Genomic DNA, 25,136 nt, shown 5'->3' on the forward strand with positions numbered 1-25,136 from the left:
TTTTAATTTTAACACAAGCAAAAAAGGAATAATGAGAGAATTTATCTTACCAAACCAAGCACGAATAGTAGCCGGATAGGTGTTGAATTTTGCAGTGGACTCTATGCATTTCTTGGCCGCAATGCCTTGTTTTTTAGGAGCTGAATAAGTAGGATAAAGGCAATTTTCTCCGTCTTCACTCATCCAATTGTGCGCTATTACGCACACATTCAAATGTTTATCGTCACCAAGAGTAACCTTAAGGTCCGCAATTGCATACTTCTTTTCTAGAAAAATATAAACATTAGGAGGGAATCATCACCTCAAGGAGGAGCACACATCAACTCACTAAAGTAACCAACAGTATCAAATATTTTTCTCAACATTTGCATGCCAGTTTTATAAATAAGAAATAGCAAGCAAACTTCATGATTAACATTATTAATAAAAATATTAAGTGTGTGCATGGCTTAATTAAAAATAAAATAGCACGCCAAAAAGAGCAGAAAAAATTATACAAAACAAAATCAACAAAAATATTAATTGATGCAGTGGTGACCTAATATTATCTCGTTGAAAAATAATTTTAATATGAGATACCTTGACCTTGATCTTCGTACCAATGACAATAATCTCAAGCATTTCAATCACCTTCAAAATGTAAAACTGAGATAGAAGTTAGAACCGTACAACCACAGATAGCACAAGTAAAGTAATAAAAAGAAAAGATTTTAATTAGCGCAAGTAGTACAGTTCTTCTGGTCTGCAAAGCCAATGATTTTGTCTGTTACAACAAACAAAGTTAATCACATGACAAGGTGTCATTCTTCTGCGTGCCGAATTTCATAAAATAAAGTATTCTAATGGGAAGATACGATTGCTCAACAAATCATTGGATTTTTTAGACAGCGCATACAAGATACAGAATCAGTTAAAAGAATTGTTATTAAGACCAAGTATTCTGAAAAAAGATACAACTAAAAAATTTGAATGTCATTTCTAATCATGTCCATCACTATTTGAATAATGTTTTTTCTTAGCTCATTCTATTTTCTGTAGAAATCTATCAGTTTGAACCGAGCCAAAATAGCAATACTTGTTTCATAGATAGAGAGATAGAGATAGACATAAACTGATAGAAAAAAAATAGATATATAACATAATCTGTGAGTTTGTTTAAAATAAATGCAGTAAAGGGATGGCAATATTGTCATTCTTGTAAGGCAGAACAGGGGCGGCGGTATGGTCTAGTGGTAGAGCGTCAGACTCGTAATCTGAGGAACCAGGTTCGAGTCCACTAGAGCCATGTATCATGGATAAAGTTTTTTCCGAAAAACCGCGCCCCTCCGTGCAAGATGCGGAGAAAACTAAGCTCTGTCTGTCGGAAGAGACGTTAAACCGTTGGTCCAAAGGGTTAAATACCTCAGGAAAAAGTCACCAACCCGCTCGATGAGCATGGTGACTTCTAGTTATCGTAGAGCTGACAACCCACCTAATGAAACAAATCTGTCATGAACACATTACTATAGTAATGCAGGTCAAGGCTCTCCCGAGCTGTAGTGCCATGGATTTATATTTGTAAAGCAGAACAACATACTTGGTTGTTACTGCATCAACTGGGATGACAACATTTCTTTGAGTCCACTTCATATCACCCAGATTATAAATTCCGAAGTAACTAGACTTACATAGATAGTCAAAAAAGTTTCTGTTTGTATCACAAATATTGGCAACTATCACAACATCACCACTTTCCAACTTCTGGATAGAGCACACAGAGGCAACACTTCCTTTATATTGGAAATAGCTATCTTGCCTGTAAATTGAACTTAAAGTAAACAGAGATGATGTCAATGTTTTATAATTATTGGTGCCATGCACAACATTCTTAGGTGTCAACAGTCAAATGAAACTGGAAATCAGCTGCCCTCTCAGAAAAATCATTTAAAAAATCTTTCTCAGCTAGTCTACGCAATAGTTGTTGGGTTGGCTTGGTTGGAGATCTTAGAATATTCCCAAATAGCTTTCAAACGGAAACGCACTTATATTTGAAATGTCTCCATGCATACCTTTTTACATTCTCATGGAGATGCAACAACCCATGAACTTGTAAACACAAAATTTTTCTTCAAATACCCCTTTATTAGAGAATAAGATGACAAATTGAGTTATAAGATCTCTAGCAAATAAAAAAAATTTTCATCGTCGATAAATTTCTGTACAGAAAATATCGTAATTGCTATTTGGAGCATTAGAAATAATTTGTAGAGGGTTTCAGCCACAACATCTTTCAGTACTACACACCCTCCATAGAGCAGAAAGAACCTCAACTGGGTTCCCTTCCATTTTCCTAATTGCTCCAGTCCAACTGGTTTGCGACCAAATTCCTGTGGAATGTGTTTACGCAACTCTACCAATCTCCGAAAGAGCTCAAGAATGCTTTCACCTTTCAATCGGATTCCTGATTTCGTGCCCTTTAAAATAAATTGCAAGTACCTTTTTACTACACCTTCAAAAACTAAATGAAATGGATCAAGAACAAACTGAAAAACTATTTTTAAATTTAATCTTAAAAGAGGTGAAACCCCAACATGACGGTCTGGATCGGATTGATAAATAAAATTCTCGTCGGATCTGAGCCCAATTATTTTGGTAGCATAGCACATTCTGTTAAAAATGTAATCCCCTGATTGCCTACACCTTTCACAAGCGTTATAAGATGCATGTCCCACAATACGTTTCAGATATTGCGTAGCAGGTGCATCACATATAAAGCATCTAATATAAATCTTATATTTATTCTCATCAACAGTCAAGCCATCATGTAATAACTGCAAATACTCTATTATAAATGCATCCAAATAGTCCTCAAGAGGGTTAAGTTGTAACCAAACACTAGGTAAACCGGTTACGGGGACGCTAGGATTTCCTAAAAGTCATCGGTCGCCACTCGGTTTGTCCTATTTCTACCGAGAAGGTAAGTATCCTTGAGGTGAATGACTCTATGGTTCCTCAATTTATTTAAACAATTCAATTTTCAGACTCCCGCCACGGGGTCCTCTTCACCATCGCCTGTTATCCGGGACTTGATATCAATCGCCTCCCGATGTCGTCCAGGTTCGGAGATTGGGCGTCACCCGTTTGATCAGATAAGTACGCGCTCGATAATTCCCTAATCCTCGCTAAATTTTAGATTCCCGCCACGGGGTCTTCATCTGCGTCGGCTCCCTTCGGATATCCGCTATCACTCATCAGGCTGTGTCAACGTGGAGCCAAGATGGCGCGACACCCGCTTGATCGGCTAAGTCCCAACATTAAAAGTTCAATCAATTAACTAATTCTCTTTTATTTTCAGGTTTTTTCTACACGGTCCTCATCCCCATCGCCGATGTCATGGATCACCGCTGCCACCGCTGTCCAAGGTCACCGCGTATAGAAGATACCGCGTCACTGAGAGAACTGTCGCTAGAACTCTAATTAATGCTGCTCCTTTTTAGTTTCCGCCACGGGGTCCTCGTCTATGACCTCCTCCGAAACAGACCCGATGATAATTCATGATCCGGATGGACTCCTTCGCAAGATGGTGCGACACTCCGCTTGATCAGGTAAGTTTCAGGTAAAAAATCGTTAACAACGTATTTAATATTACAAATGATTCTTCTCTTTATTTATTGTTGTCAATTCACACAGATGGTTGTTCACAATTTGTTGTTCCCGCACAAGATGGCGGTCGCACGTCTCGCAAAGTGCGAAGTGTTCGTTTACGGTACGTCCAAACCTTTCGCCTTTCGTATCGGCGACGAGTAACGCGTTTCGCGGGCGTTGCCGATTGTTATGAGCGCTGTGGTACGTTAAATTCGTAATCCGGTACGTAATCGCGATTATTCGAACGATACTCCGAGATATACGCGCGAGACAGAAGTTATACCTACGAGCGTTCCCGACAGACTGCTGCGAGGAATCTTCCTCTCTCGGGCTCCCTACCTACGGTGAGTTGCCCCCACCATGGGGTTCTTGGTCGCTTTCTCCTCGCGGTAATTTTCCGTTCTCCGCGTTAACAATGGGTGTTTACGACTTTCGGATTCACAGGTGTGCGCCAGATGTTCGCCGCTACGCAGTTACAATAGCTGTTGACAACTTCTGGCAGTACTATGTGTGCGCGGTGGAAATTTCCACTGGCAGTACCATATATACGATGCCCTGAATCGATCCCTGGATAGTGGTTTTCCACTTTCCGTAATTTTGACCCTACGACGACGTCGACCCGTGCGCACGCCTTCTCCTACCTCACTTTAGGTGACCTCGCTATTGAGGTCCCTACTTACTCGATTCCGGGCTTAGTCCTCGTAGACGACGTCCGGTTTTCGAGTTTTGGCGACATGTCGCCGTATCTCGCGTTCGGGTGGTCCGAGCTTGACGGCAACTGTTTGGTTTCCTAACTAGCCTCCTGGTGGTCGGATCGCGTCGTTCTTCGGCCGATCATCTATTTCTCGCTCTCGCGATTTGGGCCACGTCGCTAACCATCTTTCGACATGCGTATTTCTACCACCTATTGACCCTGACGCGCTATCTCGCGATCCAATGAGCGTTTCGCGCCGCTCTTTCGCTCATCACACCATGACCGCTGTCGCGAATCTTAATTCTACGTGCGCCGGACAGATCGAAGCAAATAACCATCTTTTACTCGTTATTAAATGGGGGAACAATACTTAAAATCGTGGGGCTTGGGCTCCTTATCGTGATCCGTCCTTGGAGCGCTATGGGAGGGCTGGCCTTGGCTGGGGCATCTTCCCCGTTCTTTGGAGTTTCTTCTCCCGCCGACATGCTCCAGAATTCCTCGTCCAGTTCGTCCCTCTCGTCTGGCGTCGATCCATGCGGCGCCTCCGTCGCCATTACCAACAAATAGTAGACACAGCGCATGCGGTTGCAAGGTTTGCCAGTGCCAACAAAAAATCCTACCACAAATGGCCTGTTATCCTTTAAGTCCAAAGAACGACATAATATTGGCCAAACATTTATAATTGTACTCTTTGTCATATTTATTCCATCGATATTTGTGTCTATTCCTATACGAATATTGCCACCAATTTTACGCCACTTTTCTTTATACGTTTCTGTAACCCATCTATCAAACTAACATGGACATATGAACCATTTCTTAGATTTTGAACTAGTGTCTCCTTGGGAGTACGATTAAGTGTTCTTGGATGTAAAGGCAATTCGGGATGTGAAGGTTTAAGGACTTTCAGCAATGCTCTACATCTAATGTTATATTGTACTGCACGTTCCATAAGCGCAATTTATGAGACATAGTATCGGCCTGAACCTCTGCATCACTCGCCGCCTCACTTGGGCTAGAACTGAAAGTTTCAGAGCTGTTGCTTCTATTGAACAAGTCGTGCCTGACACGAATCACGTTTTCTTCAATAATATATTCTGTTTCTATATCGTCATTATTTTCAGCATTGCTTAGCTCGTCACAATTTGAATTATTATCCTATTGGTTAGAAATATTTAGAAGGTTATTTTGTTGGTTCTCTTTATCATTATTTGAATTTCCTGAAATTAAGTTATCTTCTGGAAAATGAAAAGAAGTTGATAAATCTACTTCTTTATCTAAAAACTGCAAGTCATTCTCAGTGATTTCAGCAAATACTGCTGAAGCTTCAGATTTAGCTCGTTGTCTAATTTGCTTCAAACCTACAAATCCCCTTTGTAAATTGCTCATATTGCAACCAGGAAACTCAATTTAATCACATTCGAATTAGTTTTATACGTAGATCACGGGTTTAACTTCAGATAAGAAATATACAAACTAAGGGTTGATTTATAATAGCCGTAACCGTTGATTTAAGCCGTAATCTTTAAGAAATTGACCAATCACAGTCGAATGTGAGAAGAATAATCGACTGTGATTGGTCAATTTCTTAAAGATTACGGCTTAAATTAACGGTTACGGCTATTATAAACCAACCCTAAGAAAGCTGAAAAAAAAACAATTAAACAAACTTAAAGTACAATAGAACTGTAGTATATTTTATAATGTTTACAGTATGATGAGATAATCACCTAAAGTCCTAAAATATAGAAAACAGATTAAACAAAACAAAATAAAATATAAACATTGATCTCAAAAACAGTAGTACCTATCATAAAGGAGCAAAAGATTCAAATCAAACACCTCAATCTGAAGAAAATTAGTTTACTCTTAAAATGTATGAGAGCATATTAAGTAATATTATTTAATTTGAAGAGTTACATTATATTTGATTTTGATTCCAGACAGCTATAATTTTTTTTAGAAAGAAATAATATTCATACCTTCCATATAGTGCAGCAATCTAATTTAAAATTCTCATTTAAATTTTTACCTGCAGAGAAATAACGCAAGCTGAAACAAAAATAACAAAAATTCTTACATGTAGTGGAGTTTGGGAACAGTGTATTATCATCAAGTCATTAATTAGACCCTGTTTTACGCAGACATTTGACATTTTCTTATTGCTACAGAGGGGTTAATTAGGCACATAAAATAATACTAATTGATTAATTCCATATCAAAAAACATCAAAATTTTAGATCCATGTGTGAAAAAAAAGAATAGGCTTCCAAATAAAAAATTAAAAAAAAATTAAAAATTGTAGCATTAAAATAAATGTTATTGCTATGATCAAAATATATATTTAGATATAGATACTATTTTAGATACCAAAGAAAAAGTTGCGACCGAAGAAATTTTCAGTATAATTGAAAAAAAAAAATAGTTCTTACTAAAGATCCTTCTTACAAATTATGTGAATCCTTCACTGTCTTTCACTGTCCTTTACTGTCCTTCACTCTGATTATACAATAACTTCGCAATAACCTGCAAATAAAGCGCATAAAAATTAAAAACAATCAGAAGAAGAGTACTGAAAAAACACTCTAAAATTCGAAAAGATTATGTGCATACGAAATAAAAACCAAACTTTCTCATCCATTTTTGTGCATGCAGGTTATTTAGCACGCGCCGACCGTCACACATTTAATGAAATTCCAGCGATTCAAGACATCTGATCTTTCTTTTTATTATTCAAACAGTAATACATTGACAATATGGTTTCGAAGAAAAAAAGAAAGTTTCAATCGAAGTTCCGTAAATTCGGTGACACACAACCACTGAGGACACTGAAACTGATGAGTAAGGGCCTTGGCACATAGAAAAACTTATGCAGTTAAACTTAAGCAGTAAGAAATCAACGGTATGGATTCGCTACCGCTTAGGGCCGTGCCTTAAGTTCTTAATTGTGATTGGCTGATTTGCTTACTGCTTGAGTTTTACTGCTTAAGTTTTTCTATGTGCCACGGTCTTAAAGAGAAACGGGAGGGACGGAAGACGGAAACGCGTCAAATTGGTGTCAGTGCTGCCAGACAATGGTGCCGCGTGCCGCGCCTCCTCGGGACAATGTCGATGGGCAGCACCCCGTGGGCAGCACTGATTGGCGTCCATCTTATTATTCAAGAGTTTGTTGTGTCAAGAAGCTTAAGTATTAATACAAAAAAGACCGCTGCATAATTCTTGGTCATGCATGCTTACTTTTGTTGAAAGCAGCAATTTTATTAATTATTCATTATATGTAGTTGACAAAATGATTGGCTGGGCTCGCAACGGCCAAAGATTTTTAAGTCATAACAAACGACCTCGCAACGTTCCAACGGCGTGCTAGACGACCCAGCATCGCCCATTTTCGCGGCTCAGCGATTTTCGTTTGATTGGTTCGGAAGGCGGACGATTACGCGCACGCCGAACGAAAATTCGTTCCCCAAACGTTCGCACGTCGTTCGTGTGCTGGTGGGGGTGGGGTAGGATGTCAGGCGAAGGTGCGTCGGTTCCCACAATAACGAATCGTTCAGTTAGGTAAAATCTTGCTCTATTTATTCATGCTCTATATACAAGTAGAATACTTCTTGGATGTGTACGGATAGGTAGACGTACGTGTGTGATTCGTGTAGGAGATTAATGTGTAGTGTTAACGCGATGTGTTGCGTGTTGTCCCGAACAGTTAGATTCGAGGAGGCTGAGCTTGGAGAGGAGTCTTGAAGTCCTTGAAGACGAGGCCAGTATGTGCGTCACAGAGTGCTCCGGTTGGAACTGGATGCGTGGTACTCGGGTTGGCCGGTCGATGACGCGTGGCTTTCACGGGAGGAAAGTATTTACCTTGGAGATTAGGAACAGACTTCGTCTTGGCCTCAAGTATAGGAATCGGAGTCGGAATGTTGGAGAAGGCAGCGCCTTTGTCTCGGTGTTGTCCGGTAAGCTGGGTCGTAAACGACCCAGGATACCTTTCCACGGCAGGGAGTCTGTTGACTCTTACCGAGGAGAGTTAATGCCCTGCAAAGCAAATATAAACGAAGGCCCGGAATGAGCACGCTCCGTATCAAACGGAGGCCCTGAAGAGCACGCTCCGTCTCCAAAAGAGGGTTGTGTCAGGGGCCCTATGAGCACACCCTGACTGGTGAGCTAAATCGCTGGAGAAGCCCCGCTGAGCTGCCCTTTATATAGAGGTCGATGTAGAATCTTCCTTACGAGCAAGAGAGCCTGCGCGGCGATGCGCCGCGTAGCGGGCGCGCGCCGAACTATCCGGCCGCACGAGCCCATGCTGCCGCCCGCGCCGCGCGCCTTCCGTGGTAGTCCGTGTTACTTGTCGCGCGCTTGTGGCGGGTAGCTGACCGCCACAGATTACATTGTCGCGAAACAACTACATAAAAGCCTCGAAAAATAAAATAGTTATTTGTGTAACAAGTGCGGGAAGTTGATAATTGGATACGAGTGCGAAGTAGACGCACGAGCCAACCCGCACGTGTTACACACCCTATTTTATATTATAAAGTATGTGGAAAGTGGCCTATTGCGCGCGCGCCTTTTGTGCGACGGATGGCCGATTCCGCACGCGCGAGAGATTTCTCACTCGAGCCGTGCAGGAATGAAATATTCCCGCACGCAGTGGGGGTTCGAGTGGGGAATTTCTCGCGTGGGAAATTGGCTATTTGTCGCATAGATGGCGCGCGCGGAATAAGCCACTTTCCACGCACGTGTGATATAAAAAGGAATTATACACCTATCTCTCTCTTTCTCTCTCTTTCTCTCTCTCTCTCTCTCTCTTTCCTCTCTTCCTCCATCTATCTTTTCCCTCTCTCCCTCACTTCCTCCCTCTTTCTCTCCACCCTTCCTTTTAACTATCAAAGAAATTTCTACTTATGAAAATAAAAACAAATTATAAAAGTTGAAAATGAAGTTAACTAATAATAAGTGGGATTGAGTAAATAATACAAATTTATTTTGTTATAACTTTAATGCGATTATATAAATTATAACATATAAATAGATCTGCTGTGTAGCATATGTATGTAAAGGAAAAATATTGAACAATATTGACAGTGTGTAATATTTACAATATATCTGTCCTCCAATGTACCACTTACCATGACTAAATCCTATGAAATCGCAAAATGTAGATTAAGCTATTATTACGGATAAGCAATTTATAACAATAACAGCCATCGTATCATAACAGTTTTTATTTTATGAAACATTTGTTGCTATTATTATCTTTATTGTTACATACTGTATGATACATAATAGTATGATACATAATACTATTATGTATCATATTTTATCATACTCGACAGTATGAATACATACACACACACACACACACATGTGTGAACTCGAAGTCAGAACGATCAGATATTTCGTATAAATTTATTCATTTTTACCAACAATTTTATTAAATTTTATTAAAATTTTATCCCATTTTTTGTTAAAAACGGGATAAATTTTCTGTAATTTTTGAAGTTTTTTGCAAAAGAAAATGAACTATAACATACATTTGTAATATTAAAAAAAAAAAAAAAATAAACAATTTACAAATAAATGTATAAATGCAATTAAAAAAAAAAACATTAACTTTCTGAAATTTTATATTAGTTCTATTCATGTAACAAACAAATGGTTTTCAGATATACATATTACATTTGCCCTTTTACAAAGTGAAAACGTATTATTCGTTGACTGTGAATACGAATTTCAATGTCATAAGATATGTGAAATTAACCATTATTTATTATTTGTGGCATCGAATCCAGGAACTTGGCTTTGAGAGGAAGGAGACTCGTTATACACATACACATAATTGCATGTGTGCGTGTGCGCTCGCGTCGCGTGTATGGTTATTTCTACTTATTACTTTACATAAAGAAACTACAGATTATATATACTCTATTATGTAACTTTATATTATATATAAATTATATAACAAGGAGGCCGAGACCCGCATTGGGTTATAGCGCAACTGATGATGATGATGATGATGATAAATTATATAACTTTATATAATTTTTATCGGGCGTATCCCGTTCGAACACGTAACGATTGGACACCGCTCGATTAGACACACCAGTGCTTGCGGGGGAGGGGCGTAGCCTTCCAATCGTGCGGTGTTCAATTGTGCGGTGTCCAATCATGCGGTGTCCATTCCAATTGTTCGGTGTCCAATCGTGCGGTGTCTAATCGTGCGGTGTCCGATTGTTACGTATCCAATAATACGTGTCTAATCGAGCGGTGTCCAATTGTTACGTGTCCAACACCCACTTTTATCCTATATTTTATAACATATATTCTTTAAAGGCATCCTATAGTGGTATGCACTAAGTGCACGTTAAACTGCGTGCATACCACTATGTGGGATGTCTTTAAAGAATATATGTTATAAAATATAGGATAAAAGTGGGTGACCTCTGTTTGGACACGTAACAATTGGACACCGCTTGATTAGACACGTATTATTGGACACGTAACAATCGGACACCGCACAATTAGACACCGCACGATTGGACACTGAACGATTGGACACCGCACAATTGGACACCGCACAATTGAACACCGCACAATTGAACACCGCACGATTGGAAGGCTACGCCCCTCCCCCGCAAACACTGGTGGGTGAGGGTGGAGTTAAAGTGCAGTTAAAATGCAGTTTAACGTGCACTTAGTGCATACCACTATAGGATGCCCTTAAAGGGTCATGCCACCATGACCATCTCCAAAACAAGCATAAATTCTAGATTTTTTCTCTGCAACTACTGCGTAAAATTAATTTACATTTAAGGGGTCTATTCTACATAATTTTATGTATAATTCATAAAAATTTTATTCGATTTTATTAATAATTGTGGCCAGTACAGCAATTCTTGTGAAACTCCGCTGCCTCTGCACGGACCGGCGGGCGACATTCTCACGCCCACACGAATAGTTTGAAATCATTAAATGAAAAATTTTTTTGTAATAAAAAAAATAGCTAAAACTTAGCATAGCGGTTTTCAATTTTTTCAAAAATTGTGGAAATGCGCTCGATTCTAAAATCAAACATCGTTTTTGCCTCAAAATAACAAATAAAAAAAATTGTTATTAAAAAACGGAGCAACATATCCAAAAAATTCTATGCTAGGTCGGAGAAAATCCATTTAGACATTCTTGCCAAATTTCAAGTCAGTCGAACCATTTATAGTTTCGGCTGTATAACCGCCCGACTTGAAAAATGTAGTTTCGAGAAAAACGCAAAAGAAAAAAAGATTCAAGTTTCTTATGTGATAAAATTGCATTTCTTAGCTCATTGGCCTTAACTCAAAAGGTTCTTAAGACTTCAAACTTTAAAAAAATTAAAAAAAATCGAAAAAAGTTGCATGGTGGCATGATCCCTTAATATATTATAAAATATAAAATAATTTCATAAAATAAAACTATGTTTGTGCTACATTTTCCAAATTGTTCTATTACCTTTTTGGAGTAATTTTAATCTTACGATAGACATAGATGAAGAGAATAAAAGTTATAATTAATTTTTCTTTTCCAATAATTGCAAAAACATCAATCATAAATAATTCAAAAAATTTGCTTATTTCTAAAGCGCTAAAGCGAGAGTGCACTGTAAGTTCGGAACAGAGAAAGCGCTTGGTTATTTATCCAACAGAAATGTGATCATTGACATAAAGATATTATATCACGAGAAAGTAAACTCATAAAATATATAATTTTTTTTTATGTCTTGCACCTTTAACTTGCAGAATAACATTGATCGTTCTCGCTTCAAAGATCTGATTCAAACATTATTTTCAAAGAAAAAAAGAAATAACATAAATTACAGTTTCTTAAGTGTTATGTATGAGCACATGCGCGCGATCGGCCAATCAAGAACGAGTATAGCGCGAGAGTCCGTTCTCAGTTAATTTTTCAGTCGCCGGTTCGTGGATGTACTCTGTCTGGCGGTTACGAGCTCTGTATCTCCTGATATTGTAATAAAAGTACGTTATTCTATACGAGCAATCCATACTGTCTCTATGTTAGACACTCACGACAGTACCCTACCGACGAAACGTAAAACGCAAAACGTAAAATTAAGTATCTGATCGTTGAAAAGAAAACAAAACATCTATTTTAGCTGTCTTGGAAAAATATAATTGTTATAAAAAATTAAAACAAGCATTCCGTAGATATTTAATGTTAACAAAATCTGTATACAGACATATATCCCACATAGCACACTTTATCCTGAGGATATCCCAAATTGATCCAGATTTCCATGCGATCTCACGGATATCCCAGTAGGTTGTGCCCGGGATATTCCAATAAGACATTGTGAGATATCCTATTATAGTCTTACGATATCTAAATATTCTGCCATCCGGTTTTGCATAAGATATCTAAAGATATCCAAAGATATTTCGCTAGGTGGTGCATGACGGTAAGACTAACTCGTAAGTAAATCTCAGTTGGAGGCGAAGCAGACCCCCGGCGAAGTAAAATCGCGACATCCGCGGGTCTTCAAACCCGGCAGCACAGCGCAAGACTAGCCCTCGCTCTTTTATTAAATCTACACGTAAATTGAATAGATGTGGTCGCGTTTAGCAAAACGTTTATTTTGGAAATTTGGAAATGTTTTGAGTTGAGATTAGATTTATTCTTTTAGACTTAAAAGAAAATAATGTTACAGTGTCTATGCAATGTTTCTTGCAACCTTTCTGTGCTGTATGGAATAAGTAATATCTTGTGATATTTCTTGATCAGCTTTAAACATCCTCTGGATGTTGTCTGCTATCATATAACTGAACACTAATAGTGTATCTGCTGGATATTCACCGAATAGCTGAGATCATCTCATCTTAAGATGTCCTGCGGTTAATAAAATATCCCAAAATGATGTCTATAGGACATCTCTTACAGCGTTTTTCATTGGCAGAACTGGTGCGCACTCAGTGCACATTAAAGCAGTCGTATACAAATCAACGTAAAGTGTATGTTTAATATCAATCGGTTAAGTCACGAAATCCTCACTATTCTTTATTATACTATAATTGGTAAAATATATGTATTAGGAATTTTATCAGTCAAAATATTTCCATTTTACTTTAAATATTAGAGATTAAATCAGTGTACAACGGCTTTAATGTGCACTGAGTGCGCATCATTTCTACCAATGAAAAACACTATTAGGTAAAGTGTGCTGTGTGGGTCCGTTCACATCTTAGCCGTAATATAATTATCTATTATATTAATACGATGTTTACGGAGGAAAATAGATCATTCAACGTTTTATAGATAACGTTGTAAATAAATCTATATTTATCATTCCCAATTGTTTCAATACATAATAACTCAATTGACCAGATTTAAAGATTAAAAACCTATCTCGTATTCAGTGCAGTAATGTTCTACGACTCTAAATTCATTCTACAATACGTAAAAATAAGATGTCACCTTTGGTCCCGTTGATAGAAACTTACAGTTAATTGCGAAAATTAGGACTTATTAGTAGTCAATATCAAACATTATAATAGTACCGATATCGAGCCATCCAACAATTAACTTTGGTGTTTAACATTTTCTATCTTTTTAAAATTTATTTTAGTATACATTGTACCAAAGCTAGAATCGAACGGTTCTACCGAACTAAGAAGAAACAATCTAACTTTGTCTCCCTCTTTTTTCTTCCTGCATTAATGAATGAGCAACATCAAGTTGATGATTATTCAAGTAAATAAAATAAAAGTTACACATCTTCTACAATTAAGCAAATGTCGAACATATCTTAAATAGTATGTACATCTTCTGTTCTGTAGCGAGTTTTGGTTATCGCAGCGGTTATCTTTTGTACATCATATTTACACGCAATCAACGTGACGCCATTATCGGATTTTAATTTCGTCTACTTAATATTATCGAGAATACACATATCCCAACCAAAAATATGTGAGATATAACGAGTCATTGCAATCTCAATGATTGATATCGCGAAAATAAATTTCTTGCTTTTGTCACATTAAATACTGAAAGCAAAAAAATAACAAATATTTTTTTTTGGTATCTTAGTAATTATATGTAAGAATATAGGGAAAGTACCCGATTATGAGATCCCATATCTATTTTGTGTGATTGCCGGAAGTCTATGGGCAGAATTGAAAAATGTAATAAGTCATTTTGAAATGTAAAATTTAATTTAAATATTAATTTTGCTGAAAATTAGAAAAATGTGAAAAATGAGTTTTCGGCAAAATCGCAGAAGTGTGCTCCTAATACGAGAGACCCCGGGAAATCGCTAATAAAGTGCAAAATACATGATATTGCAATTAAAAAACTTTATATAAAGTTTTTGAAAGACAAATGTAATGGAGAAGCATATTTGCAACAATCGTAAACCCACTTATACTCAATATTGTACCTAATCTTCCCCCTCCATCCTCCCCTCTCAAATCAAGGTTAGCACAGTCTTATAAATTCGTATAAACCTTCCCTTAACGTTAATATAATATTTTCTCTTTTTTTATTACTATACAATAACTTTCATACTCCAGCAACCCAAGAGTACCCTGAGTATCTCATGTTACGAGCACCACGCCTTGCGGTTTCACGATCACCAAATCTAATCTCTACAATTGAGCAACTCAACATATCCCGTATTTTCCTATTAATACGACCTTATTCTATCGTTGCATGCAGAACTTATTGCCAAATATTTATTAATTATATAATAAACAAGGTTTAAAGACTCATATCCATGGCACTTGACAACATCCAATTTCATAATTTCTTTCTCTGCAACGACTACACGCACGATCAAATAATGAATTTTCCACTAAATAGGTTTTACCCCAAAGGCAATAAGTTCATGGTGGAACCAACAGATAGGGCCTATTAGTTTAGCAGAAACCTCGCTGTCGCATATTAGGAGCCTATTTCATAATAGGGGACCTTCCTAAATTAGTTTCAAATATTTAATCTTTTTATGTAACTTATGAGCGGCATAAATCAGCGAATAAATAAGTACTTGAAGTAATTATTGAATATTTTTGTATTGACCCTAGAATACTATTACAAAGCAAAGATAAGTTAATAATTATATTAATATTAGCATTGCAAATGTGTGACATGTGAATATTTTCTCTCCTTTCTAAGTTGAATTGCACTATATATTGTTTATATCACACGTTCGTGGAAAGTAGCCCATTACGCGCGCGCCATCTGTGCGACAAATAGCCAATTCCACACACGAGTCGAAACAATGCGGTAATGTAGACCACTCTTCTTCTCACAAGTTGTTCATACTATTTTTCCTAACAAGAGCGTGAAACAAGCTGCTTTTCGCGCTTGTTTTACAATTTCATTTCTTCACAGTTAAGAAATGGCTCTATTTCTCAACGCTTACGTCATTGTTGCAAAATGGATCGTTTTGCTCACTCAAAACAAGCGCGAAAAGCGGCCTATTTCACGCTCGCGTTAGGAAAAATAGTATGAACAACTCGTGGGAAGAAGAGTGGTCGAGCCCAAATGAGTGTGATGGTCGCACGAGCAAAGCGAGCAACTTTACACTCGTTCAGAATCGACCACTTTTCCCACTAGTTGTACAATATACTATTTTACATGGTTTATGTTTTCACTATTTAGACATAAAATTTCCATTATTTTAGATAAAAATATTGCGATAACACAAGATTTTCACTCTTGTCAGCTTTGAAGGTCTGATCAGTTAAATTCTAATGTTAAACATTAGAATGTTTGTATATATATATATATATATATGAAATATAAAGCAAATGTATAGTAATAAAAAATAGTACACGGAAAAAACGATATGGTTGCCACAGCCAGCAAATAGAAACATTTGGCGCAGTCATATCTGTAGTTGTCACACCCACATTGATGGATCACTATACATCTATATATGGTTGGGACAACCATAGAGAATTGATACCAGCGCTGGCGCATGGCGCGGTAGTGGTGCGGCAATTATAATATAGTTAAGACATCTCATCAATGTGGGTGTGAAAACCATCAGATATGGCTGCGCCAAATGTTACCATTTATTTGGCTATGGCAATTATATCGTTTTTCCGTGTACGAACCGAATTTCTTAACACATCCCAAAAAACCTTTTAATATTCCAAGGTTAAACAAATTTTTTCTCAAACCTATTTGCATAAGATTTTTTTAAACAAAAAAATCTTTGAAATATAATTCTTATATTTTTAATAATAAAAAATAAACAAATGATATAGATCTAAATATAACGGAAAAAATAGAAAAAAACTTGTGAATCTTGAAGATTCGCTGCAAAAAATTTTAGCTCAGATTGCTCTATGAGTGGCTACACGCGCACACACAAACACAATTAGTATCTCTCTGCAGTCTGCAACAAAAAAAATTATATTTCTAATTTAATTAATTTCATGAGATAATCATATTTTATTCTTAAAAGTAGTTTATAAACATGATATATGTTAGAATTTCTACTAAATTTTATTACAATAAATAGAAATGACGCAAATAAATAATTTATATAAAAGATATTTATTTGTAAAAAATGTATATCAACGTTAAAAATTAAAATTTTAATTATAATATTAGAATTAATTACTCAATTAGTAAAGATATAATATTGTGTGATCTTAACTATATAGCGTTTTATTTTAAACAAGATAAAATTATTTTTATTACAATATTATATAATCTCTAAGTTATAATTAATGAGACTGAAACTAGAATGCTATAGTTTTATAAATAATAAAACCAAAGTAATGTAAATAATAAATTTAAGTTGTACAATATAATTACATAAAAATAATAAAAATGTAAATTTTTAAAACAAACAAATTAAAAAAAACATTTTAAAAGTCTCGAGTGTATTAATCTTTTGTAAATCTTATGTCGAATTGAACTCAACACAATACATCACGGTATAGTCTGTTGCATAATTCTTCAAGCATTCAAATCTGGTGTACGCAATTACAATCGGTGAACTATATTTTTGGGATCTTCATAGATTCCTCCGAATAATAAAAGTTTTTTATGTGTGACTTCCCATTAAATGAAATACCTCAAAAAAATCTAAGTAACAAGTGGTAGACGTAATCTTTGTATCTTGAAAAATCTCGAAAAAACCTAAACAGTAGTATTTTTATTTCCAAAAAATTATTACTCAAGTGATACACATCACAAAATTACGTTACCTTATGAAAAATGAGTCGCGCTTCAAGTGATCTATTATTTTATTACAATTACAAAAAAGAAATGATATCTCTTTTTAAATTACAGCGCCAATTACAGAGAACATACACTGAGAAAAAAAATGTGTCAATCCCAAGAAATATTTAGTCCGATACGTTTAGCTAAACATTTTAGTTAGTTAACTAAACATTAGTTGAATTAATTAATTCTTGATTAAAAAAACAAAATAACTTGTTGAAACAATTAATATTTACTTAATTAACTAAAATGTTTAGTTGAACGTATCGAACTAAATATTTCTTGGAATTAACAATTTTTTTTCTCAGTGTATTTTTCGAGATACAAAGATTACCTCTACCACTTGTTACTTAGGTTTTTTTGAGGTACAAAATTACCACTGCTTTTCTTCGATTAGAATAAAAGATTGAATCATGAAGAATTACACAGAGGTAACAGTACAAAATACAAATATTTTATTAAAATATTTAAATCCAACAAGGAAATACAAGGTATTTAAATACAAAGTTTATAAATGTATTTTAAAAGATTTAATCGCATCGCAAAAAATTACAGAGATAACAGTACAAAAAATAAAAATATTTTATCAAATAACATAAATTTTTCTTGTCAAAAAACTTGGCGCTGCTAGCTAGACCTCAAAATTAGGTCAGCCTGGTGCGTGCGTGCGTGCGTGCGTGCGTGCGTGCGTGCGTGCGTGCGTGCGTGCGTGCGTGCGTGCGTGCGTGCGTGCGTGCGTGCGTGCGTGCGTGCGTGCGTGCGTGCGTGCGTGCGTGCGTGCGTGCGTGCGTGCGTGCGTGCGTGCGTGCGTGCGTGCGTGCGTGCGTGCGTGCGTGCGTGCGTGCGTGCGTGCGTGCGTGCGTGCGTGCGTGCGTGCGTGCGTGCGTGCGTGCGTGCGTGCGTGCGTGCGTGCGTGCGTGCGTGCGTGCGTGCGTGCGTGCGTGCGTGCGTGCGTGCGTGCGTGCGTGCGTGCGTGCGTGCGTGCGTGCGTGCGTGCGTGCGTGCGTGCGTGCGTGCGTGCGTGCGTGCGTGCGTGCGTGCGTGCGTGCGTGCGTGCGTGCGTGCGTGCGTGCGTGCGTGCGTGCGTGCGTGCGTGCGTGCGTGCGTGCGTGCGTGCGTGCGTGCGTGCGTGCGTGCGTGCGTGCGTGCGTGCGTGCGTGCGTGCGTGCGTGCGTGCGTGCGTGCGTGCGTGCGTGCGTGCGTGCGTGCGTGCGTGCGTGCGTGCGTGCGTGCGTGCGTGCGTGCGTGCGTGCGTGCGTGCGTGCGTGCGTGCGTGCGTGCGTGCGTGCGTGCGTGCGTGCGTGCGTGCGTGCGTGCGTGCGTGCGTGCGTGCGTGCGTGCGTGCGTGCGTGCGTGCGTGCGTGCGTGCGTGCGTGCGTGCGTGCGTGCGTGCGTGCGTGCGTGCGTGCGTGCGTGCGTGCGTGCGTGCGTGCGTGCGTGCGTGCGTGCGTGCGTGCGTGTGTGTGTGTGACGGTGAATGACGGCTTATAATTAAGTATAGGATAAGTTAGGATAAGTTTATATTTTTAAAGCGATTAGAATTAAAAGTATAGAATAAGTATAGAATAAGTATAGAATGAGTAATATTTACATTTGTAAAAGGTCTCTTTCTCTTTCGAATAATGCGGCTTATGATTAAGTATAGGATAAAAGGTCTCTCTCTCTTTCTCTCTCTAGCAGCGCCAAGTTTTTGACAAGAAAAATTTATGTTATTTAATAAAATATTTTTATTTTTTGTACTGTTACCTCTGTAATTCTTTGCGATGCAATTAAATCTTTTAAAATACATATATAAACTTTGTATTTAAATACCTTGTATTTCTTTGTTGGATTTAAATATTTTAATAAAATATTTGTATTTTGTACTGTTACCTCTGTGTAATTCTTCATGATTCAATCTTTTATTCTAATCGAAGAAAAGCAGTGGTAATATTGTACCTCAAAAAAACCTAAGTAACAAGTGGTAGAGGTAATCTTTGTATCTCGAAAAATACACTGAGAAAAAAAATTGTTAATTCCAAGAAATATTTAGTTCGATACGTTCAACTAAACATTTTAGTTAGTTAAGTAAATATTAATTGTTTCAACAATTTATTTCGTTTTTTTAATCAAGAATTAATTAATTCAATTAATGTTTAGTTAACTAACTAAAATGTTTAGCTAAACGTATCGGACTAAATATTTCTTGGGATTGACACATTTTTTTTCTCAGTGTATGTTCTCTGTAATTGGCGCTGTAATTTAAAAAGAGATATCATTTCTTTTTTGTAATTGTAATAAAATAATAGATCACTTGAAGCGCGACTCATTTTTCATAAGGTAACGTAATTTTGTGATGTGTATCACTTGAGTAATAATTTTTTGGAAATAAAAATACTACTGTTTAGGTTTTTTCGAGATTTTTCAAGATAAAAAGATTACGTCTACCACTTGTTACTTAGATTTTTTTGAGGTATAATACTACCACGTCTACCACTGTTTTTTTTTCAAGGTAACAACATATTTGGAAATAAAAATACTACTGTTTAGTTTTTTCGAGATTTTTCGAGATACAAAGATTACGTCTACCACTTGTTACTTCGGTTTTTTCGAGGTAAAGATACTACTGCTTAGGTTTTTTCGAGATTTATCGAAATACATACAAAGATTACGTCTACCACTTGTTACTTCGGTTTTTTCGAGGTAAAGATACTACTGCTTAGGTTTTTTCAAGATTTTTCGAAATACAAAGATTACGTCTACCACTTGTTACTTAGATTTTTTTTAGGTATAATAGTACCACTGTTTTTTTTTTTCGAGGTAACAACATATACACTACTATGCGTGTACTTGGCGCCTTTCTTTACCTTTTTTTTAAAAAAGGTAATTTTGTACAGATATCACGCCTTTTTGTAATATTACGCATTGTATAAACAGTATGTACAGGGTGTTATTTCGAGGTATAATACTACCACTTTGTTTTTTTCGAGGTAACAACATAATACATATATACTACTATGCGTGTACTTGGCGCATTTTTTTACCTTTTTTTAAAAAAGGTAATTTTGTACGGATATCACGCCTTTTTGTAGTATTACGCATTGTATAAACAGTATGTACAGGATGTTATTTCGAGGTATAATACTACCATTTTGTTTTTTTCGAGGTAACAACATAAAACATATGTACTACTATGCGTGTACTTGGCGCCTTTTTTTACCTTTTTTTTTGAAAAAGGTAATTTTGTACGGATATCACGCCTTTTTGTAGTGTTACGCATCTTAATCTTAACAGAAAAAAATTACATCTTATAAAGAAATGTGTCTGAAGTTGTAAATATATATATATACATATTGCCGGACATTGCTTTTATGTAAAATATGCATGTATATTACGTTGCTTGTATAAATTATTTCTTACCAACTTTTTCCAAAAATAATATATAAAGACCTTTAGCACCTGTAGGCCATCGTTTATTTTCTATAATTTTTCCATCATCAAATTCAATCCAAAATGTCTTTTCTCTACACATACTTGTATAATGACCATCTTCAATAGATGTACCCTGATGAAATATAGTATTCATTACTTTATACTGCTGTTTCGCTATCGATATTTTAGTTGTTGATATGCCAGTTAAATTAAATGTCTGTGGTATTTTCACTAATTTATTATCCTGTGACGAGAACAAAATTAAATGAATGATAACTATTTCTTTCGTCAACATTAATTCATTTCTAAATACTAGATTTCCTGCACAAAATTGGCATGTTTTTCCATATAACGGACCCCAATTTAAAAATGTATCCTTTAATAAATTATTAAGACCGTGACTCTTTTACGCGACGCGACGGGTTGCGAGTACCCGAGATGTTGAGATCTCGATAACGATGAGTGAACGGATCAAGTTCTAAGTAGGCTTGATCGATAGCTTGAGGTCCAATTGGGGGGGGGGGGGTTTCTCTCATAATATTCCGCTGCGTGCCCTACGAGCGGAGATATTGCGACGCAAAGTCCAAATGTGAAAATTTATTTTTAAGATACGAATACGTATATACTTCTAACGCCGACGTCTTATATGATGACGTCATAATCAGAAACGTCACTTTCACTTTTTCGACACTGGTGGCAAACGGTTCTGATTATACAATATAATTATATACGATACGGTTATACATATTGACCTAAAAAATAAAATAATGTATTAATATGATATTATGGCTACGGTCAACGTGACACTACAAATGCTTCGAAGCATTCCTCTTCTCTTTTCTTTCAATGAAAAAAGAAGGAGAAGAAGAACGCTCCAGAGCATTTGTATCACGTTGACCGTAGCCTATATATCAAGATATATATAATATCAACAACCTGTTCACCGTTCTCTGGATAGAATTGTAACACTGCTCTTGCGCTTCTTGACAGACATGCATACAACGTTGATAAGAAACGATAAAACGTCTTGTAGGATTGTGCAAAGTTTTGCTTGCATAGCACAACCACAAGCGCAGAAATACTGACAGCCCCATCAAACGTACCAGCTTTAAATGACAATCCTTGACCTAAAAAATAAAATAATGTATTAATATGATATTATGGCTATGGTCAACGTGACACTACAAATGCTTCGAAGCATTCTTCTTCTCTTTTCTTTCAATGAAGAAAGAAGGAGAAGAAGAACGCTCCAGAGCATTTGTATCACGTTGACCGTAGCCTATATATCAAGATATATATAATATCAACAACCTGTTCTCACCGTTCTCTGGATAGAATTGTAACACTGCTCTTGCGCTTCTTGACAGACATGCATACAACGTTGATAAGAAACGATATAAACGTCTTGTAGGATTGTGCAAAGTTTTGCTTGCATAGCACAACCACAAGCGCAGAAATACTGATAGCCCCATCAAACGTACCAGCTTTAAATGGCAATCCTTGTCCTAAAAAATAAAATAATGTATTAATATGATATTATGGCTACGGTCAACGTGACACTACAAATGCTTCGAAGCATTTCTCTTCTCTTTTCTTTCAATGAAAAAAGAAGGAGAAGAAGAACGCTCCAGAGCATTTGTATCACGTTGACCGTAGCCTATATATCAAGATATATATAATATCAACAACCTGTTCACCGTTCTCTGGATAGAATTGTAACACTGCTCTTGCGCTTCTTGACAGACATGCATACAACGTTGATAAGAAACGATAAAACGTCTTGTAGGATTGTGCAAAGTTTTGCTTGCATAGCACAACCACAAGCGCAGAAATACTGACAGCCCCATCAAACGTACCAGCTTTAAATGACAATCCTTGACCTAAAAAATAAAATAATGTATTAATATGATATTATGGCTATGGTCAACGTGACACTACAAATGCTTCGAAGCATTCTTCTTCTCTTTTCTTTCAATGAAGAAAGAAGGAGAAGAAGAACGCTCCAGAGCATTTGTATCACGTTGACCGTAGCCTATATATCAAGATATATATAATATCAACAACCTGTTCTCACCGTTCTCTGGATAGAATTGTAACACTGCTCTTGCGCTTCTTGACAGACATGCATACAACGTTGATAAGAAACGATATAAACGTCTTGTAGGATTGTGCAAAGTTTTGCTTGCATAGCACAACCACAAGCGCAGAAATACTGATAGCCCCATCAAACGTACCAGCTTTAAATGGCAATCCTTGTCCTAAAAAATAAAATAATGTATTAATATGATATTATGGCTACGGTCAACGTGACACTACAAATGCTTCGAAGCATTCCTCTTCTCTTTTCTTTCAATGAAGAAAGAAGGAGAAGAAGAACGCTCCAGAGCATTTGTATCACGTTGACCGTAGCCTATATATCAAGATATATATAATATCAACAACCTGTTCTCACCGTTCTTTGGATAGAATTGTAACACTGCTCTTGCGCTTCTTGACAGACATGCATACAACGTTGATAAGAAACGATATAAACGTCTTGTAGGATTGTGCAAGTTTTGCTTGCATAGCACAACCACAAGCGCAGAAATACTGACAGCCCCATCAAACGTACCAGCTTTAAATGGCAATCCTTGACCTAAAAAATAAAATAATGTATTAATATGATATTATGGCTACGGTCAACGTGACACTACAAATGCTTCGAAGCATTCCTTTTCTCTTTTCTTTCAATGAGGAAAGAAGGAGAAGAAGAACGCTCCAAAGCATTTGTATCACGTTGACCGTAGCCTATATATCATTCATCGCACAAAATTTTTTAATTGCAAATCGGAAACGTACCTCGAGTTGAGCTCTTCTGCGATCAACGAAGTCGGGATCGAACGTGTCAGTCGTCACTTTCTGCCAAGCGTAGAGAACCTTCTTTTCCGGCAGCGATAGTAGATGGGTGCGTTCAGCCGATACTCCGCTAGCCTAGCAATCGTGAGCAGTCGCTCGTTTCCTCTCCTTTTAATCCATTGGGTCAAAGGAGAGGAAACGAGCGAAAACGAGCGACTACTCACGATTGCTAGGCTAGCGAAGTATCGGCTGAACGCACCCAATGTAGGGATACGAAATCTTTAGATAAGCACGAAGCAATTCAATTCAGTATATCGCCGGCACGATTACGGTGTTACTGCCGTTTCGCGTACGCGCGTATGCGCGCGTTGTCGCACCTTACCTCGCGACGCGTAATAAAGAGTCACACAATCGGTCTCGCTCCGCGCGTACTACCGTGTCTCTCGATCGATCGAGATAGGTTAAGGGTCGACAGGAGTCACGGCCAAACTCCGAATTGATGTTGGAGACCTCGCGCGGTGACAATACAAAACTTCGTTTCAGTGTCGCCAACGTCGAGAAACTAACTTCTGGTTTTATGTGTGAATACGCACACACACCATTGAACTGCTCACGCGGACGCACGGTAGAAAAACATATGCTAAGACTGCGGCGTTGCCGCGTCTGTGCGGCGTTGCCGCGTGCTCCCCGCTTTAGCAATACAGCCTGAAAAATGCTTTCTAGCCGTCCGTAGCAGAAGGCAGTAACGTACCAAGGCCAACAAGCACCCGCTTTAGATAAATTTTGTGTTTTGCTGATGTATTTAGAAAATTTACAATAAACTAGAATGATTTATCAAAATGATTTTATATCAGCGGTGCACACGTACTTTTGTTGTTAAAATTTTGCAGCAAATATTGAGATTCTGATGTATTAAAAAATTAGATGAATAATAATGTTGATAAACACTCCGTTTTTTTTTTTTAATGTTATAAAACTTTATTTTAACATTATACGAAATTATTTCACAATAAGTCTTATTTCTGTAATATTATATGTAAGTAATATCACATATATGTCATTATATATACATATATATATATATATATATATTTAAAAAAATTAAAAGAAAAATAAAATAACGACTTTTTTACTTGCTAGTTTCTATAGTCACTCTCTCAAATACAACAATATCAGAAATGTTAAATAAATGATTAAACATATTATTATACGAGAACACTTTGCAATAAATATGTATATATATATATATATATATATATATATATATATATATTATGACATATATGTGATATAACACTTACATATAATATATTACAAAAATAAAACTTATTGTGAAATATTTTCGTATAATATGAAA

At 37.0% G+C, this 25,136-nt stretch overlaps 2 protein-coding genes and 1 pseudogene across 22 annotated transcripts in view; all 3 read right to left on the bottom strand.

Annotated features, from left to right (window-relative positions):
* Window positions 1-1,318: 1,318 nt before the first annotated feature.
* On the bottom strand, window positions 1,319-5,707 carry LOC143903164 (uncharacterized; annotated as a pseudogene).
* LOC143903155 (uncharacterized) overlaps window positions 3,618-25,136 on the bottom strand; it is a 368,826-nt gene continuing 347,307 nt past the window's right edge. For 16 of the 21 annotated variants that reach the window (XM_077416615.1, XM_077416605.1, XM_077416604.1 and 13 more), the window contains 2 exons: window positions 6,767-6,844; window positions 3,618-6,370 (listed from right to left, as the gene is read on the bottom strand). In XM_077416615.1, coding sequence (XP_077272741.1) covers window positions 6,793-6,844 — 52 coding nt within the window. In that variant the 3' untranslated portion in view covers window positions 3,618-6,370; window positions 6,767-6,792. Of the gene's footprint in view, window positions 6,371-6,750; window positions 6,845-11,400; window positions 16,698-25,136 lie in introns of those variants that run through there. The other 5 variants (XR_013258624.1, XM_077416616.1, XM_077416617.1 and 2 more) reach the window with 3 other exon arrangements.
* On the bottom strand, window positions 19,987-24,608 carry LOC143903161 (uncharacterized). The gene is made up of 9 exons (XM_077416629.1): window positions 24,162-24,608; window positions 24,004-24,058; window positions 23,783-23,914; window positions 23,397-23,579; window positions 23,019-23,202; window positions 22,634-22,824; window positions 22,266-22,449; window positions 21,881-22,071; window positions 19,987-21,696 (listed from the first exon to the last, which is right to left on the bottom strand). The coding sequence occupies exons 4-9, from the start codon at window positions 23,544-23,546 to the stop codon at window positions 21,655-21,657; spliced, it is 942 nt and encodes a 313-aa protein (XP_077272755.1). The 5' UTR covers window positions 23,547-23,579; window positions 23,783-23,914; window positions 24,004-24,058; window positions 24,162-24,608; the 3' UTR covers window positions 19,987-21,654.

The sequence above is a fragment of the Temnothorax americanus genome, unplaced genomic scaffold (genome assembly GCF_048541705.1).
Source record: "Temnothorax americanus isolate GAGA-0224 unplaced genomic scaffold, ASM4854170v1 Scaffold44, whole genome shotgun sequence".
In the NCBI taxonomy this organism is placed as follows: Eukaryota; Metazoa; Arthropoda; class Insecta; order Hymenoptera; family Formicidae; genus Temnothorax; species Temnothorax americanus.

Excerpts from the sequence above, each read along its gene's own strand:
- LOC143903161 (XM_077416629.1), bottom strand. The coding sequence starts at position 23,546 with ATGGGGCTGTCAGTATTTCTGCGCTTGTGGTTGTGCTATGCAAGCAAA. Across the intron at positions 22,450-22,633 it reads ATCCAGAGAACGGTGAACAG|GACAAGGATTGCCATTTAAA; the intron begins GTTGTTGATATT and ends TTTATTTTTTAG. Across the intron at positions 22,072-22,265 it reads ACAATTCTATCCAGAGAACG|GTCAAGGATTGTCATTTAAA; the intron begins GTGAGAACAGGT and ends TTTATTTTTTAG.